We start from the raw sequence: 17266 nt of genomic DNA on the forward strand, positions 1-17266 counted from the left end.
GCCACACTGATCTTGCTAGTCTTGAACTTACTGAACACTTTCTTGCTTTAGCACTTTTGCTCTCTGCTCTTCTCCTGCCCAGGACTTTCTTCTCTTGCTAACCGATCCTTCCTTTCAGTTCTCTGCTCCTTGGTACTTGTCAGAGAGGCCTTTCCTGGCTACCCCATATATATGGAGGGTAATATGTCCCTCATGTAACTTTTTATTTTTCTTTATGGTACCCATCACTGCCTGACAGGTCACATACACACCCACTCATACACACATGCACACATGTATTTTGTATTATAGATTGAGTATCCCTTATCCAAAATGCTTGGGACCAGGAATGTTTCAGATTTGGGAATTTTTTGGATTTTGGGTATTTGCATATGTATAATGATATCTTGGGGTGAGACTCATACCTAAACATAAAATTTGTTTATATTTCATGTGTACCTTATACTTATAACCAGAAGGTTGTTTTATATAAGATTTTAAATAATTTTGTTCATGAAACAAAGTTTGTGTTAAGTACTTATGTGGAATTTTCTACTTACGTCTCAAAAAGTTTTGTATTTTAAATTTTGGGATTAGGGATGCTCAACATATATTGTTTATATCCTATGCTACAACAAAGACTTGGTGTCTTCAATCTTGAAGAAGCCTAGCATTTCTAGCATAAAGTTGAGAGTAAGTATTTGTTGGGCAAATGAAAGACTATTAATTTGGATTAAGTGAATGTTAAGTTGAAGTACTTGAACACTTTAACTTAAATCTCTGATGATAAGTTAACGTTAAGGGAAACTTTTTCTTCTTGTCTTCACTTGAGATTTCATGTATCTTTTTAAAAATTTTTTGTTTCTAAAGAATATTCTTTTTTTTTTTTTAAATTTCAGATTGATAGGAGGGTACAAATGTTTAGGTTACATTGTTTTCATTTCTAAGGTACAGTTCAAATTATAGTTGAGCCCTTCACCCAGGGGGTGCACTGAACACCCCCACACCGTGCACATGAGGCAGGGTCTCACCAGTCACCTCCCACCTCCCCGCTCCCTTCTACTCTCCCCTCACTAGAGGACACTTGTGTGTTTTTCTTTCTTGGATTTCACATATCCTTAAATAACTGGTCTAGGTATAACACTAGAGTTTACAAATCATTTTATTTATTTTTTATTTCAGGTTAACATGAGAGTACCAACAACTAGGTTACAATGGATGCATTTGTTAGGTAGAGTCCCTCTTGCAAATCATTTATGTGATAATTTATATTAAAACTCTTATCTCATATGTAAGATTAACAGTTTCACTCCCATTTTTATAATTAGTAAAAGATGACATTAAAAATTATTGGACATTTGTACTCAACTCATTTTCGTTTTCTGTATTTTTTCAGTATATAATTATACTGATTTATAGATTTCAGCTATTGACAAAGCTTATGCTTTTCTGATATGGCCAAGGGGGATTCCTACCTGTGTAAAACCTTTGATGATCTTCCCCTAAATGTAGAATCGACTGCTTCCTTTTTTTAGGGTTTCCACTTGTTTGTATTCTGAAGTTTGTAAACCTCTTGAGGTCTATTAATTATCTTTCCATTTCCAATCTCTCGCACAGTTTCTGGCACATAGAATGAGGTAATAAATCTTTAGTAAATGGAGGAAAAGTCCTATATAGGTGTATTTAATATGAAAGTTTTCTAAATCGCTGTGAATTTACATTATTTATTTTTCAAAATCTTGGTATAGGAGTAAACATGGAAGCACTAACTTTATTCCAGAACAATTTTTGGATGACTTCATTGATCTTGTTATCTGGGGCCATGAACATGAGTGCAAAATAGCTCCAACCAAAAATGAACAGCAGCTCTTTTACATATCGCAGCCCGGAAGTTCTGTGGTTACTGCTCTTTCCCCAGGAGAAGCTATAAAGAAGTGAGTAATGGTTATATATTTCAAGTCAATTTTTAAGGAATCCTTGCTATAATAAAATTCTAATCATCTCCTAGGTTCAAAGTATAAGCAATATTGTTATTTATATGATAGATTTATTTATGAAGATTGATTATTCTATATAATCTTACTGTTTTCCAATATTTTTTAGCCATTTTCAATAACAGGTCATCCAATTGGCATTAATGATTTTGTACTCATTAGGCATATTTAAAACTAACATTTTTATTTATTAAATTTAAGTTAGATGCTGTAAGTGGTGACTAATTTCACAAAGTCCATTTATAAACAAATTCCCTTAAGACCATTTTAGATTTTTCTCACTACAAATGCAATTTTATAGCATATTTCATTTCTTTTAATTCTTTGGGGAAATGATGTAGCAAAAAAGAATACTTACCAGTGATTGAACTTAATTTTTATAATGGGTTTTGCCCATTGAATCTACTCAAGTTCTGATTGTTATGATGATAATAGGTTTAAAGAGTATGGTCATAGAATGTCTGTGTGTTGGGGTGTTTTTTCATGGTTCTGGTGTGAAATCATGTATGTGTGTATATATATAATAATATGTAATATAGTCTATACATACTACTTTTGTAGTCTTTTTTTTTTTTCTTTTTGAGACAAAAATCTTAGTAGCCCTGGGGTTGAGTGCTGGGGCATCATATCTCACAGCAACCTCAAACTCTGGGGCTCAAGTGATCCTCTTGCCTCAGCCTCCTGAGTAGCTGGGTCCACCCACAGGCGCCCACCGTAACACCTGGCTAGTTTTTCTAATTTTAGTAGAGATGGGGTCTCATTTTCCTCAGGTTGGTCCCAAACTCCTGCGCTCAGGTGATTTACAGACATGAGCCCCTGGGCGTGGGCTGCTTTCCTAGTCTTGATAACATTTTATTTTGCTTACTATTATGCCTGTCTTTCCATGTAACTGTATATTTGTTCAAGCAGAAAAAATAATGGGTGAGTAGATTTTATTCTGGGGAAGGAGAATGTTTACCATTTTTTCCTTTGATGATAACGTTAGTATTAAATTGCCAAAAATATTTATTTTTAAGGATGTGATGTTATCAAAAAATATTTTTATAAAGTAAGAAAGTAAGAAGTAATATAGCTTTGATGTGCACATTTTCCTGAGGAAATGTACGTTGTGACTAGATTTTTATTTCTCTCCATTTCAGACATGTTGGTTTGCTGCGTATTAAAGGGAGGAAGATGAATATGCAGAAAATTCCTCTTCAGACAGTGCGGCAGTTTTTCATGGAGGATGTTGTTCTGGCTAATCATCCGGACATTTTTAACCCAGATAATCCTAAAGTAACCGAAGCCATACAAAACTTCTGTTTGGAGAAGGTAATATTTTTAAATAAATTCAATAAGACCTACTTTAGTTGAGGGAGTATTTCAGTCCTATGAACCACTTACTAGAGTGGAGAGAGGTTCCCCTCTCTCCTAACAGTTGATGGTATATAGTCTATTGCTGGATGAAGGGCTCTGCTTGAGATCCACTGAATCAACTTCACCTAAATCCTTTGTACTTTGAATGGTAACATGAATACAGAGAGGAAAGAAGATGATGGTGACACAAAAGTAATAGAGGTCCATTTGAAATACCCAGATGTTTGACCTGGTACCTGGCAAAAATGTGCTCTGTTGACCACAACAAAATTTTTTTTGTTGAGTTCAAAGAATTGACTTGGATGATTTTATTATAGATCTGTGCTATCCAGTATGATAATCATTAGAATGTGTGGCTGTTTACATGTAATTAATAAAAATTAAATCAAAAATTCAGCTCCTTACTTGTTCCAGCCATATTTTAAGTCTTCTATATCCACATGTGGCTCATGGCAACTCTGTTGAATATTGCAGATATAAAACATCATCATGGAAAGTTCTGTTTGGATGCTTTGTTAAGTTTAAAGGACAAGCTTAGACACAGAAAAGATCTGAGAACAAAAACACTTGTGTGTATTGTTCCTGAGGTCAGAACCAAGTTATAAGGAGGCAGATTTTAATTACAGCAGAAGCACTTTCTGATGAGAGTTGTTCAGCTATGAAATTGGCCATCTGAAGACATCTAATCACTCTACACACAACCATGTGTGTGAAAAGGCTTTTAGTATTATTGCCTGCTTGTAACTTGCTTCTCTTCTCAAGAACAAGTGGTTTTGTTCTCAGATCTCTTTCGGGTCTAAAATCTTATAACCATATCCTCTTATAGTTTGAGATAACGTAAGATATTTGAAAACATTCGTCTTACGTTCTTTTAACTTGAACTCTTCCAAGATAAATAACCCAAGATCCTTTACTGATAGGTAGGTCCCTAAATACTCTGGTTAGTCTTTCATGGATGATATGACTGAGAAAACAAGATTTTTTGTTCATTTGTTTGGTTTTTTAAAACAGAGTCTCACTTTGCCACCCTGGCATCATATTTCACGCAATCTCAAACTCTTGGGCTCAAGTGATTCTCTTGCCTCATCCTCCTGAGTAGCTGAGACTACAGGTGCCCACCACAGCACCTGCCTATTTTTAGAGACAGGGGTCTTGCTTGGGCTCAGGCTGGTCTCAAACTCCTGACCTCAAGCCATGCACCTGCCTCAGTCTTCCAGAATACTAGGATTACAGGTGTGAACCACCATTCCCACCCATCCTGATTTATTTGGTTTTTAGTTGGTAAGATGAAATAAGCCTTATTGAAATATGAGTAGAAAATTGGAACAGGAGTAATGTTTTAAATATCTTTTAAAAGAATTACTTTAGAGCAATGTTTTTCAACCCTTTTAATCTCACAGCACACTTGAACCTATAGTTAAACTTTTGTGACACACTTAAATTTATGTTGATTAAAAATAGAGTAAAAAGAAAACTATACTTACTGTACTTTGAATTTATTTTGAAAATAATTTGATTGATGATCTTTAAAAATTTTCACAGCACATCTAAAATCCTCTCACAGCACAGTAGTTGAAAATCACTGCTTTTGAGACTGAAAAAATTATTTTATTAATAATTTCTCTGAAGAAAAACATTAAGGAATAGTATTAATGAAAGCATTAGAAGAAGGTATATTTCAGGTGTTTAAATTACCGAGGAAATAAAGATTGTTATGCTGTTCAGAGAAATTCAAATGGTAGGAATATAAACTTCTATTCGGCCAATTTAAATAAAATTTAGTACTTTGATATTAATCTTTATTTTTATTTTAAGATTAAGGTAATGCTTGAAAATGCTGAACGGGAACGTCTAGGAAATTCTCGACAGCCAGAGAAGCCTCTTATACGACTGCGAGTAAGTCCTGTTTACATAAATTAAACTATTAATTTTCAAAGTATAGTAGTGTACTGGATTTTTGGAAAAGGAGTAAGAAGAGTCTTTATAATAATAAAGAACAATCATCATTGGAGGCAAAAACAATAAAGCTGCAAGGATTTGACTTAATCATAATTTGTTAGATTTGATAATTTCTTCTTTTTCTCATTTTCTTTTTTTCTCATTGTTGTTCTGTTTAATAGATTACCAGCGAGCTCTGACTTCACCTTTAACTCTCCATCTCTCACTCTGGCCTTCTTGGGGTCTCTGAGCATGTCTGACCCACTCACTGCCCTCAAGGCTGCTCCCCTGTCACCTGACCACGGCCCCACCCTCATGAAGATTACACTCCCACACCTTCTCTGCAGAGCTCCTCACTTGACTTTCTTTTCCTTCCTCTTTTCCTTTTCTCCCCCATAACACATAATACACTTGGTTATTCTTTGAATTTTTTTCTATGCCTATGAGCCTGCTTATCTTTTCCATTGTGATATAAACAAAGAAATAACCACAGGCCTCTTTACCTCTGTGCTTTTCTCTTCTAGTTCCTACCCTGTCTTTCTTACTCTCTTCCAAGCCCCTAAACATATATAACCTGTCCTCTTCATTTAACATTCTCTTCCCCAGGTCACTGTAGTCAAGGCTGGGACCTCCCATAGCAAGTAGAAAAGGTGAACTTGAGTTGATTTTTTTTTTTTTCTCATCTTGCTGAATCACTCTTTGGCACTCTCTGAGTTCTCTGTATCCCTTCCTAACTCTTAGCCTTTTTTTCAGTCTAGGTATATGCCTTTTACAACCACCTACAGAGTAATGATTCCTAAACTTTTACTTAGACTTCCATGTTGATATATCTGTACATCTAGGGTTCCCCAACAACCTGGTACTCAAGGAGTATGGTCCTTAAACCAGCAGCATTGGCATCACCTGGGGAATTACTAAAAACAAAGACTCTCACGCCACACATCAAGTCCAACTGCATTTTAACAAAATTCTTGAGAAATGTGTATGCACATTAAAGTTTAGGAAATCCTGGGATATAGATCGTGGAGGTAAAGGGGATAAACAGTTCAGTCTAGAGTGGGACTGCTGGGGTTTGATTCTGGCACTGCTACTAGGTATATGACATTGAGCAACTAGATCTCTTGTCCCTTGGTTTGTACACCATAGATTTATGAGATCCAGATGAATTACGTTATGTACAATAAGTGGTCTGGTCCCTTTTCTCTATCCCACTGTTACTGCTGTACTTGAGTCCTTATTATCACTTACTGGATTATTCCTGCAGCTTCCTGCCAGGGCTCTGCCTCTTGTCTTCCCATCATTAGCTTTTTCTCCACCATAATGCCCAGGTGATCTTTGTACAATACCATCTGTGTGTCTTTCCTGTTGGAAACAACTTAATGATCCCCTAGCACTGACAGGAAAAAGTCTAAACTTTTTAAAGTAGTACTTGGAAGTCTATGATCTGGTCTAAATCAACCTCTTTGTTTTTATCCTCCCTTCTCTGCAGGCACATCTCAAGCTCTAGTCTTGTCTGACCAAAAGTTAACAACTTCCTGGACCCAGTAGCCTTTATTTCCCTGGAAACTTTGTGCCTGTTCATCCTGCTATGTGGAGCACAGTTCCCTTTTCCTTGCTTACACTTTTAGTACCCACCTGGAGCTTCCCTCTTCAAGAACGACTTTCTTGATCTGACCTCATTGGTGCCTCTTCCTCTGTGTCCTCATTCTATTTTGCACATACCTCTTACAGCACCAGTCACATTTTTGTTTAATTTTTTTAACCCATATATCCAAGGCATGAACCAAGCCTGGGCACAGATGGAAAGCCAAGTTGGGACAAACAGGGGGTTGCTTTGTCTCTGGCTGATAGGAGATGGGCATGACCAACCAGATGCCTATTCTTCCCAGGTTGAGGCAGGCAGAATGCCTAGAACATTGAGTTTATTTAATGAATGGGTTTTATGACTCTTAGGAGCAGAAAATTACAAATAAAAAGCTAGGCTGGTATATTAATTGTTAAAATGTCTGAAGAGTTTTTGGGGGAGTTTTAGGATTTAGTATTCTGTCTCTTAAAATATGACCACTATAGAGATGGTCTAGGTATGTAATAGAAAGTTACTTTAAGGAAATCATATAGTTGTCTTCATCAGAGCAAAAGATACCATTTTTCTCATCTATGTTTGCGGGCACCATTAGAACTAAGCAGATATAAATAGGAAATTCTTATTCCTTTACCTAAACATAGTAAATCATTCATTCATTCATTCATGAAACAAAAGAGCAGATATTGACATGTAAGTAATACTGCAAAGCTACAGTGTATTTACTAAAGGGGTCTCATTAATTTATTAATATGTTGGCTCGGCGCCTATAGCTCAACCGGCTAAGGCGCCAGCCACGTACACCTAAGGTGGCGGGTTCGAATCCCCAGCCCAGACCCGCCAAACAACAATGACGGCTGCAGCCAAAAAATAGCCGGGCGTTGTGGCGGGCGCCTGTGGTCCCAGCTACTTGGGAGGTGGAGGCAGGAGACTCGCTTGAGCCCAGGAGTTGGAGGTTGCTGTGAGCTGTAATGCCACGGCACTCTGCCCAGGGGGACAGCTTGAGGCTCTGTCTCAAAAAAAAAAAAATTTATTAATATGTTGTACAAATCTTATGGAGTTCCTTCTGTTATGGATGCTGGAGGACACAGCAACACTAAAACAGATGAGGTTTTGCATCTGTTGAGCTTACAAGAGGTAGAGATGTGAGGAGAGACATAATAGATACCAGGTAAATGAACAGAAAACGTAGCAGGTAGTGCTGTGTATGATGAAGAGCGGAAATGTTGGTGCTAGTTGGGCTGGGGAGCATTCTGGATAAGCTGGTGGTGTGGGGCATGCTGGTTCCCGGATCTTACTTTGAGAATAGTTAGTTTAGGAAAAATGATCATATGTCTTAGAAGGGAAGGTGGTGCTTCTCTTTGTAAGGTCTATTTACCATTATGGACTTTTTAGATAGAGCCTGCCTTAAAAGAGATTGTTAGTCCCATCAAGATGCACATTTTGAAGATAATCATTCTCTAAGCTCACAGATTGGAGGCTTTTCTACTTGGATTTTCCCAGCATCCATCTTTGTCTAGTATGAAGGCACATCCCTAAGATGATAGAGCAATTAACTAATACATGTAGGGTTGTCATTTCATGGTTTTTTTTTTTCTTTGAGACATAGTCTCACTACGTCCACCTCAGTAGAGTGCTATGGTGTCATAGCTCACAGCAACCTTAGACTCTTGGGCTCAAGCTATTTTCTTGCCCCAGCCTCCCAAGTAGTTGGGACTGCAGGTGCCTGCCACAACACCTAGCCATTTTTTTGTTGTTGTTGTTGTCATTGTTGTTTAGCTGGCCCGGGTTGGGTTCGAACCCACCAGCCTTGGTGCTGTGTCTGGTGCCATAATAACTGTGCTATGGGTGCCAAGCCGGGTTGTTATTTTATTTTGATGTTCTTTGTTTTGTTGTCTTGAAAGTTAAGAAATATGTTTAGAAATTCTGCCTTCTTCCTTTGATGAGGTGCCTGGTAGGTACCTAGATATTAATGTCATGGGGAGATGTAATCATTTCAACACTGGAAATTACTGTTTATCTTGATTCCATTGAACAAAGTATTTTGCTCACAAACTTTCCAAGCATTCTTTTCTCAATAGGATAAATGTTATAACACCATCATGATCTTTTAAATGTATTGTAAAAATTTATAAATTTAATAGTATTGAGCATAAGCACTATAAATACTGAATAATGAGTATGTTTCTTACAAGTTAGCAAGCTGTTAAACTTACCTTTCGTATGGTTACTCTGTATTTCCAGGTGGACTACAGTGGAGGTTTTGAACCCTTCAGTGTTCTTCGCTTTAGCCAGCAATTTGTGGATCGGGTAGCTAATCCAAAGGACGTTATCCATTTTTTTAGGCGTAGAGAACAAAAGGAAAATACAGGTAAGCTAGTTACTTTTACAGGTTACAAAATGCTCTTACAGGGTTTGTGTAATTAATCTTTAGTAAAAAAATATAAGAATGATGAAAGGTGTTTAGATATGATTTTAATATCTTAGACAAATAAACTGACAGATAGAATAATTAAACCTCTCATTATCTAAAAATTAGATATCATTTTTATTTTTTTATTTTTAATTAGATACCATTTTAAATCTGTTGACACCAATAAAGAAATGGATGGCTTTCTTTTCAAACATTGTTTTTTTTTAACAGTCCTGTTGAGTAGTGACACACATAGACTTTAGAGATCTATTGCTCAAAATATTAGTATATATTATTAATTTTCAGAAAATTAATTTTTACATTATATATTTTGGCTTTAAAGTATATGGTGATTTAGGAAGACTTCAGACTTTTGAAATAAGGTATACCATAGTTTGATGTTTCTGATGATCAAGGTAATTAATTTCTAGTTAAATGTTATTAAAACTAATTGCCCTTTTTGCATTTATAAAATAAAGACATCTGACTGAAATAATTTTTTTTCATAAGAAATATCGATCATGTAAAATATAGAGGCTCTTTTCCTTAGTGCTGTTGCGTCACAATTTTCATGGAACTCTACAGTCCTTATTTATAAGTAAGTGACCTAAGTTTTTATTAGCCTAAGTTTAATGGGCTTCTGTTTTCACTGTCAAATTGTGATCAGAAATTGGGTATGTTGTGAATTCATTCTGAAACAATCTTTCATATATTTAAGGGAAACTCATATAATACGGTTTTAGGGGGAAAAGATCCTTATCAGAGAATTGTATTTTTATTTATTTTTTATTAAGTCATAGATCATGACATCATACACATAGATCATGAATATATTCATGCATATGTGGGGTACAATGTGCTGATTTTTTTTTTAATATAATCTGTCATGGTTAGACCAAACCAATGAACATAGCTTTCACCTCATTTACTTGACTATTGTGCCAAAACATCTATGTTCTACACTTGACAGATTTGACTTGTACCTTGTCATATGCTCCATAGGTGTGGTCCTGCCTTTTACCCTCCCTCTGTAATACCCCTCCCTTCCCACTCCATTTCTCTCCTTTCATAAGAAAGTGTGAGTAAATATAAGTAGGTTTCATCGAAGTACTGAGTACATTGGATACTTTTTCCTCCATTCTTGAGACATTTTACTCAGGAGAATATGTGCCAGATCCCTCCATGTGAACATAAACGACGTAAAGGCTTCAGTCTTTTTAAAGGCTGCATAGTATTCCATGGTATACGTATACCACAATTTATTAATCCATTCATGGGTCACTGGGCACTTGGGCTTCTTCTATGACTTGGCTATTACGAATTGAGCTGCGATGAATAATCTGGTGCAAATATCTTTTTTTCAAAGTGATTTTTGGTCTTTTGGATATACTCCTAGTAGAGGAATTGCAGGATCCAACAGCAGGTCAATTTTTAGATCCCTGAGTGTTCTCTGGACTTCTTTCCAAAGAGAACATATTAGCTTGTATTCCCACCAACAGTGCAGAAGTGTTCCCTTTTCTCCACATCCATGCCAACATCTGTAGTTTTGGGATTTTGTTATGTGGGCTACTCTGACTGGAGTTAGATGGTATCTCAAAGTGGTTTTGATTTGCATTTCTCTGATTAAAGAAGACAAGCATTTTTTCATGTGGCTGTGTACCATGTGCCTCTCTTCTTCAGAGAAGCATCTGTTCAGGTCTCCGGCCCATAGTGAAATGGGATCACTTGTTCTTTTTTTGAGTTCTCTGTGGATTCTGGTTATCAGACCTTTGTCAGAAACATAACCTACAAATACCTTCTCTCATTCTGAGGGCTGTCTACTTGCTTTACTTACTGTGTTCTTGGCAGTGCAGAAGCTTTTTAGTTTGATCAATCCCAGTAATGTATTTTTGGTATTGCGTCAGTTGCCCTGGGGGTTCTCCTCATAAAGTTTTCTCCCAGACCAGTTTCTTCAAGTGTTTCTCCTGCACTCTGTCCAAGAGTCTTTATGGTTTCATGTCTTAGGTTTAAGTCTTTAGTGAGAGTCAATTTTTGTTAGAGGTGAAAGGTTGTGGGTCCAGTTTCAGTCTTCTACAAGTTGCCAGCCAATAGAGAATTGTATTTTTATATTATGAATTTTAAGGAGTTGCTTCTTGACAATGGTTTACTTTAATTGCACATCTTTATCGGTTCCTTGAATGTTATGGGAGTAGCATTCATAAGAAAACAGACTATATAATTAGTACCTTACCTTTTTTGAGTTTCATTCATACTGAGTTTTGTTTAGTGAGTTGTTTTAATTTGTTTAAAGCAAAATTGCTCATTGGAAACAATGGCACTTCTGTATGTATTATTGAAAGTGTTTTGTATCTTGGCCAGCTTTGCCCCTTGGCAGCATGCATGACATTGTGCCAATTACTAAACTGCTGCAGTTTTTCATCTACAAAATCAGGATAATAACCGTGGTTGGCCTGATGGAATTATTGTGAGGATTAGATGATAGACTGTGGGTAACTGCTTTTAACTAGCGTCTGGCGTGGTAAAATATAGCAATCGTGTTCATGAAGAAAGATCGTTGTTTACTTGTCGTCGCCACCTGGCAAAAGAAGCATGAAACTCTGTGCCTCTTTCCTTTCTAGGCTGTTGTATATACTTTTTCTCTGCCTGAAATGTTTGTCTCCCTTTTTTGCTTGGTGAAACTTACTTGTTCTGAAGTTTTTTTATTCAGGTGATAAACTGCCTTTGATACCTGCATATGATTTTCAGCCTTCTTTGAGAAGAATAATTGCGTCCTTATCTACATGTCATGTTCTCTATGGCACTCACAACCTCGGATTGTAATAATTTATTCTTGAGGGTAGGGAATGTGTCTTTTTCATGTTTTTTTTTTTTTGTTTGTTTGTTTGTTTGTTTTAAGAGACAGTAAGGTGTTTGGGAATGGATCTCATTATGTTGCTCAGGCTGATCTTGAACTCCCAGGGTCAGGTGATCCTCTTGCCTCTACCTCCTGAGTAGCTGGGACTATAGCTGTGCACTATTGTGCCTGGCTTTATTGTTGTATTTTTAACACCAGATCCCACGCCTGCCAGACATTTAATATTCATTTACCAGGTAAGGGTTTTGGCAGAGCCTATACTGGACCCTGTGTGTTTTGACTTTCTGCCTAGCAATTCTTTCCAGTCTACACCAAGTATTTTTGAGACAATTGTCTTTTTTAGGAATGCAGTAGAAGTGCTTTCGGTGTTCTTCCCATTTGTCTTACAGAATGTTAAAAAGATATGTACTTGAGGGTTGAGATTTAATTACATTAATAATTTTAACTGTTAGATCGGGGACATTCTTAAATTAAACTGGCTCCTTACGTTTTGAATTGTGAGTACTTAGTGGTGACTCCTAGTAGAGTTTTATGCCACTGCTCTGTCTCATCCCAAGGCACTAACAGCTTTACCCATGATGATTGCTTTGTATTATCAGTACAAATGTACAGACAGTGAGAAGGCTGAAAGCATCTTAGGATGATTTTGAAAGTAGTTTTGGCTATGTGCATCCTAAAAGGGACCTCCAGGGGTCTGTGGTCCACCTGGTGCCAGCAGCTGCAGGAGATTTGGAAAAGGAATACTGACTGGGAGTGGGAAGAAGAGTGGCTGTCAGCAGAAATGGTTGGTTTTGCCTCAGTTTACCATGTTGAGTAAACTGAGTATCGATGAAATTTGACCTTCTCTGCTGACAACCTATAATAAGTTTGGCCACTTTAACATTATAACAGAAACCACTATTTTTTGATGGATTTCTTTTTTGCTAGAAGAAGAGATCAACTTTGGGAAGCTTATCACAAAACCACCTTCAGAAGGAACAACTCTAAGGGTAGAAGACCTTGTAAAACAGTATTTTCAAACTGCAGAGAAGGTAATTTCTTACTTGAACATGGCTTGCTTTCTTTCTTTTTTTTTTTTTTTTGAGACAGAGTCTCATTATGTTGCCTTCAGTAGAGTGCCTTGGCGTCACAGCTCACAGCAACCTCAAACTCTTGGGCTTAAGCGATTCTCTTGCTTCAGCCTCCCAAGTAGCTGGGACTATAGGTGCTGGCCACAATGCCTGGCTATTTTGTTGTTGGTATGGTTGCAGTTGTCATTGTTGTTTAGCAGGCCTGGGCCGGGTTCAAACCCACCAACCTCAGTGTATGTGGCTGGTGCCCTACCCACTGAGCTATGGGCGCTGAGCCTTGAACATGGCTTTCTTAAACATTTCTTAATTTAAAATATATTTAACTGATACTGTAAACAAAATGAATCCTCAGAATGTTTCTGTGAAGGAAGTAGGGTGACTGCTAATTACATGTATTTGTGGTTGTTAAACATCTAGAAAAATTCATGCTTAATTAATGTTATTAATATCATTATAATATCACTATTATGTTGATGGTGTTATTCTTGCTCTATTTTTTTATCTCTACTGTAAAAGTCCAGTATCTACTTTTCTCAAATTTGGATGTAATTTCAGAATTACTTTATAAAGACATAGGGTGAAACCACTCAAACTTACTATCTTGTATATATGCCACTCTGAGATCTTCTGGTTGTGTTAGCTGCTGAAACGAATTTCCACAAACGTAGTGGTTTAAAACAACACAAATGTATTATCGTCAAGTATGTATGTAGAAATCTTACACATCTAGACACGTCTCACTGGACATTCTGTGTTCCTTTATGGCGTCTCCAAGGGAAAGTCCAGTTCCTTCCCTTTTCTAGCTTCTAGAGGTGCCTACATTTCTTGGCTCTTGGATTCCCACTTTTATCTTCAAATCTAGCAATGGTGTGTCTCTGTGACCATTTTCGCACAGTTATATCTCCCTCTGATTCCTTTCTATCTCTCTTTTCCATTTTTCAGGACCCTGTGATTACACTGGCCCCACCTGGATACTCTCTGCTAATCTCTGTATTTTACAGATGGCTTTATTTCCCTTTTGTCATGTCTTCGCAAGTCCCATATTCACAGGTCCCAGAGATTAAGGTGTAGACATCTTTAGTGGGCATTATTCTGCCTTCCACACTGGTTAACCTGATCTCTAAGATTAATCATTACCTGCCGTTTCTGGACTCTGTATTCCAGCCACTGAGACCTCTACAATTTCACCTGTCCTATACTCCCCTCCCTTTTCTGGTGTTGACTTTGTTTTTTCAGGTCCTTAATGCTTACCAGTAGGCTTAATTACTGTTCACTGTTTTGGGGGTTGTTTTTTTTTCCTTTTCCTTTAATAACTAGATAACTTTTGTATTTTTCTCTGATAACATTATTCTGTAATTTTCCTTGCTCGTATATGATTATTTTGCAAGAAATAGATGCCATTTCTGTATCTAGTGATTTATATCTGCCTTACAGAATGTACAGCTCTCACTGTTAACAGAAAGAGGAATGGGTGAAGCAGTACAAGAATTTGTGGACAAGGAGGAAAAAGATGCCATCGAGGAATTAGTGAAATACCAGTTGGAAAAAACACAGCGATTTCTAAAGGAACGTCACATTGATGCTCTAGAAGATAAAATTGATGAAGAAGTGAGTAACTAATTTAGATGGTCTGTTTAGACCATCTGTCTTTAGGAGTAGCTCTGAGTTTTTTTTTCAGATAAGTCAGTATTTAACCTCTCCAATTTGTTTAGTTTCCTCATCTATAAAAGTGAGATAATAAAATGAAGATTAAATTGGAAAATGTCTAGAAAGTGCCTAGAATGGAGTCTTATACATGTGATTGTACTGAATAGATGTTACTGGGATTCCCCATAGATCAGGGGTCCTAAACTTTTTAAACAGGGGGCCAGTTCACTGTCCCTCAGACCGTTGGAGGACCAGACTATGGGCCCTGGGACGAGTCGGCTGCTAAGCAGGACAGGCAGTGGTGGCAAAAACACCTGGTGGGCCAGATAAATGTCCTTGGCGGGCCGCATGTGGCCCTGGGCCGTAGTTTGAGGACACCTGCCATAGGTAGTAAGTATCTTCTCTTGAAGATCCCTAAAGTGCTTTTAAATTAACTCATAGGATGAAAATTCCTGTTTATCTCCAGTTTTTAGTAAGTTTTGATTGAGATTTTGAATTTTATCTAGAAATTTTATTTAAGCATAAAAGCAGTGAAAGAATTACACATGAAAAGCTGTTTAGATTTGGCTACATAGAAGTTTTAAATCTTTACACATCAAGTTGTAGAAAAACAAATTTAAAAGTGTTGGTATGGGGGAAATATTTGTGTATGGGCAGAGCTTTTATAAATGTTAAAAAAATTAAACATTTTAATAGAATAAGGAACAAAGGACATGAATAGGTGGTTCACAAAAGAAATATAAATGGCTAATAAGCTTATGAAAGTGTTGTTTAGCCTAGGATAATCAAACTAAAATATATTTTTTATTTGTCAAATTGGGAAGCAATTTGAGAAAAATAGTATCTAGTATACTGCTAATACAATATTATATTTGATTAGTGATTTGAGAAAAATAGTACATATGGTGTACTTTTGATGCAAGTATTATGTTTGAATAACTTTACTGAAAGTAGTTTGGCAATTTGTATCAACAGATTTAAGATTTATCCTTAAACTCAGCCCTGGAAATTTTCCTCCAAAAATAAAAATTTGTGTATGGATTGATTCATATTAGGATTATCCACAGTAGGGAATAATTGGATATGTTTTGATACAGTAAATGGTGGCATGTATGTAGTATAGAATTCTATGCCACCATTATTATGTCAAGTTGGAATAGAATTCCAAGGATGCAAAACTATGGATAATACAATTCAGTTTTAATCTTTTATGTGAGTGTGTGTGTACATACAAAGAATGAAAGAAAATATTCTAACCATTTTATCAGTAGTTGTGTCTAAGTAGTTGGATCATGGGGTATCACTTTCTATATTTTCCACATTTCCCCAAACAGAAGAACAAAACATTGTTTTAAGAGCTCATTCCCTTTGGCTTTCATTTTAGTGCTTTTAATGAACATGGTTTCCTTAAAACCTTATGGTGTCAATGTGTATCTTAGTGTTATTCAGTGCCAGTCAGCTACTTCCAGAGTGAGGACAGGTAATCTGGATGTATTGTGTTTGGTAATTTTTAGCATAGATGGATTCTCAGGTATCACAAGTTAAACGTGACCATCCCTACCTGGAATGACATCACAGCTCCTGGGCCACAGAGAGAAAGAAAGTGTGAGAATCTGTGTGTGTGTAGTGTGCTGGTTAATAGGGCTGAGGGTGTGAGACCTGAACTAGACTGCCTGTGTTCATAATCAGAACCCTTATTACCCATCAGTGATCTAGCCTCTTTGTACCTCAATTTCCTTATCTATAAAATGAAGATAATAATAGAACCTTCTTCAGGATTAAAGTATTATTCCCGGCTGGGCTTTGTAGTTCACGCCTTTAATCCTAGCACTCTGGGAGCTGAGGCAGGTAAGATTGCTTGAGCTCTGGAGTTTAAGACCAGCCTAAGCAAGAGCAAGACCCAGGTCTCTACAAAAAATAAAAGAAGAAAGAAAAACTAGCCAGATTTGGTGGTTCATGTCTGTAGTCCCAGCTACTGAGGAGGCTGAAGCAGGAGGATCCCTTGAGCTCAAGAGTTTGAGGTTGCTGTGAGCTAAGATGACACCATGGTACTCTACTCAGGGTGAACAGAGTGAGAATCTGTCTCAGAAAAAAAAGTATTTTTCCTGTATTTTCCCTCCTCTATTGAATCATAACAAACATGCTAGTGTTTCTTTTTAGCTTAAAAAACAAAACTCTCGATCCCATTTCCCTTTAGCTACTACTGTGTTTCTTTGTTCCTCTTTTTATGGCTTCAAAGAGTTTTTATATGTTCTGCTCCTTCCTTTTTCTCTTAAACCCATTCATTCAGGCTTTTGACACCATTGTTCCAGCGAAGCTGCTTGTGTCAAGGTCACCAGTGACCTCCGTTGCTGAATCTGCTGTCAGTTTGCAATCTTAAATGTCACTTGACCTCTTGTGAGACATTTTTCATTGACTTTCCAGACAGTATTC

At 36.9% G+C, this 17266-nt stretch overlaps 1 protein-coding gene and 1 non-coding gene across 4 annotated transcripts in view; one reads left to right on the top strand and one right to left on the bottom strand.

Moving 5' to 3' along the window:
• Nucleotides 1–17266, top strand: part of MRE11 (MRE11 homolog, double strand break repair nuclease) — a 65671-nt gene that overhangs the window by 21968 nt on the left and 26437 nt on the right. For 2 of the 3 annotated variants that reach the window (XM_023511455.1, XM_012814190.2), the window contains exons 8-13: nucleotides 1728–1913; nucleotides 3113–3284; nucleotides 5145–5225; nucleotides 9094–9220; nucleotides 13044–13147; nucleotides 14621–14794. In XM_023511455.1, the coding sequence (XP_023367223.1) occupies nucleotides 1728–1913; nucleotides 3113–3284; nucleotides 5145–5225; nucleotides 9094–9220; nucleotides 13044–13147; nucleotides 14621–14794 (844 nt within the window). The remainder of the gene's footprint in view (nucleotides 1–1727; nucleotides 1914–3112; nucleotides 3285–5144; nucleotides 5226–9093; nucleotides 9221–13043; nucleotides 13148–14620; nucleotides 14795–17266) is intronic. The other variant, XM_023511460.1, reaches the window with a different exon arrangement.
• LOC111724668 lies at nucleotides 7031–7165 on the bottom strand. Its single transcript, XR_002772930.1, has one exon. It is a non-coding gene; the product is annotated as a small nucleolar RNA SNORA48 (small nucleolar RNA).

The sequence above is a fragment of the Otolemur garnettii genome, unplaced genomic scaffold (genome assembly GCF_000181295.1).
Source record: "Otolemur garnettii isolate 467f Iridium unplaced genomic scaffold, OtoGar3 scaffold00001, whole genome shotgun sequence".
NCBI lineage: Eukaryota > Metazoa > Chordata > Mammalia > Primates > Galagidae > Otolemur > Otolemur garnettii.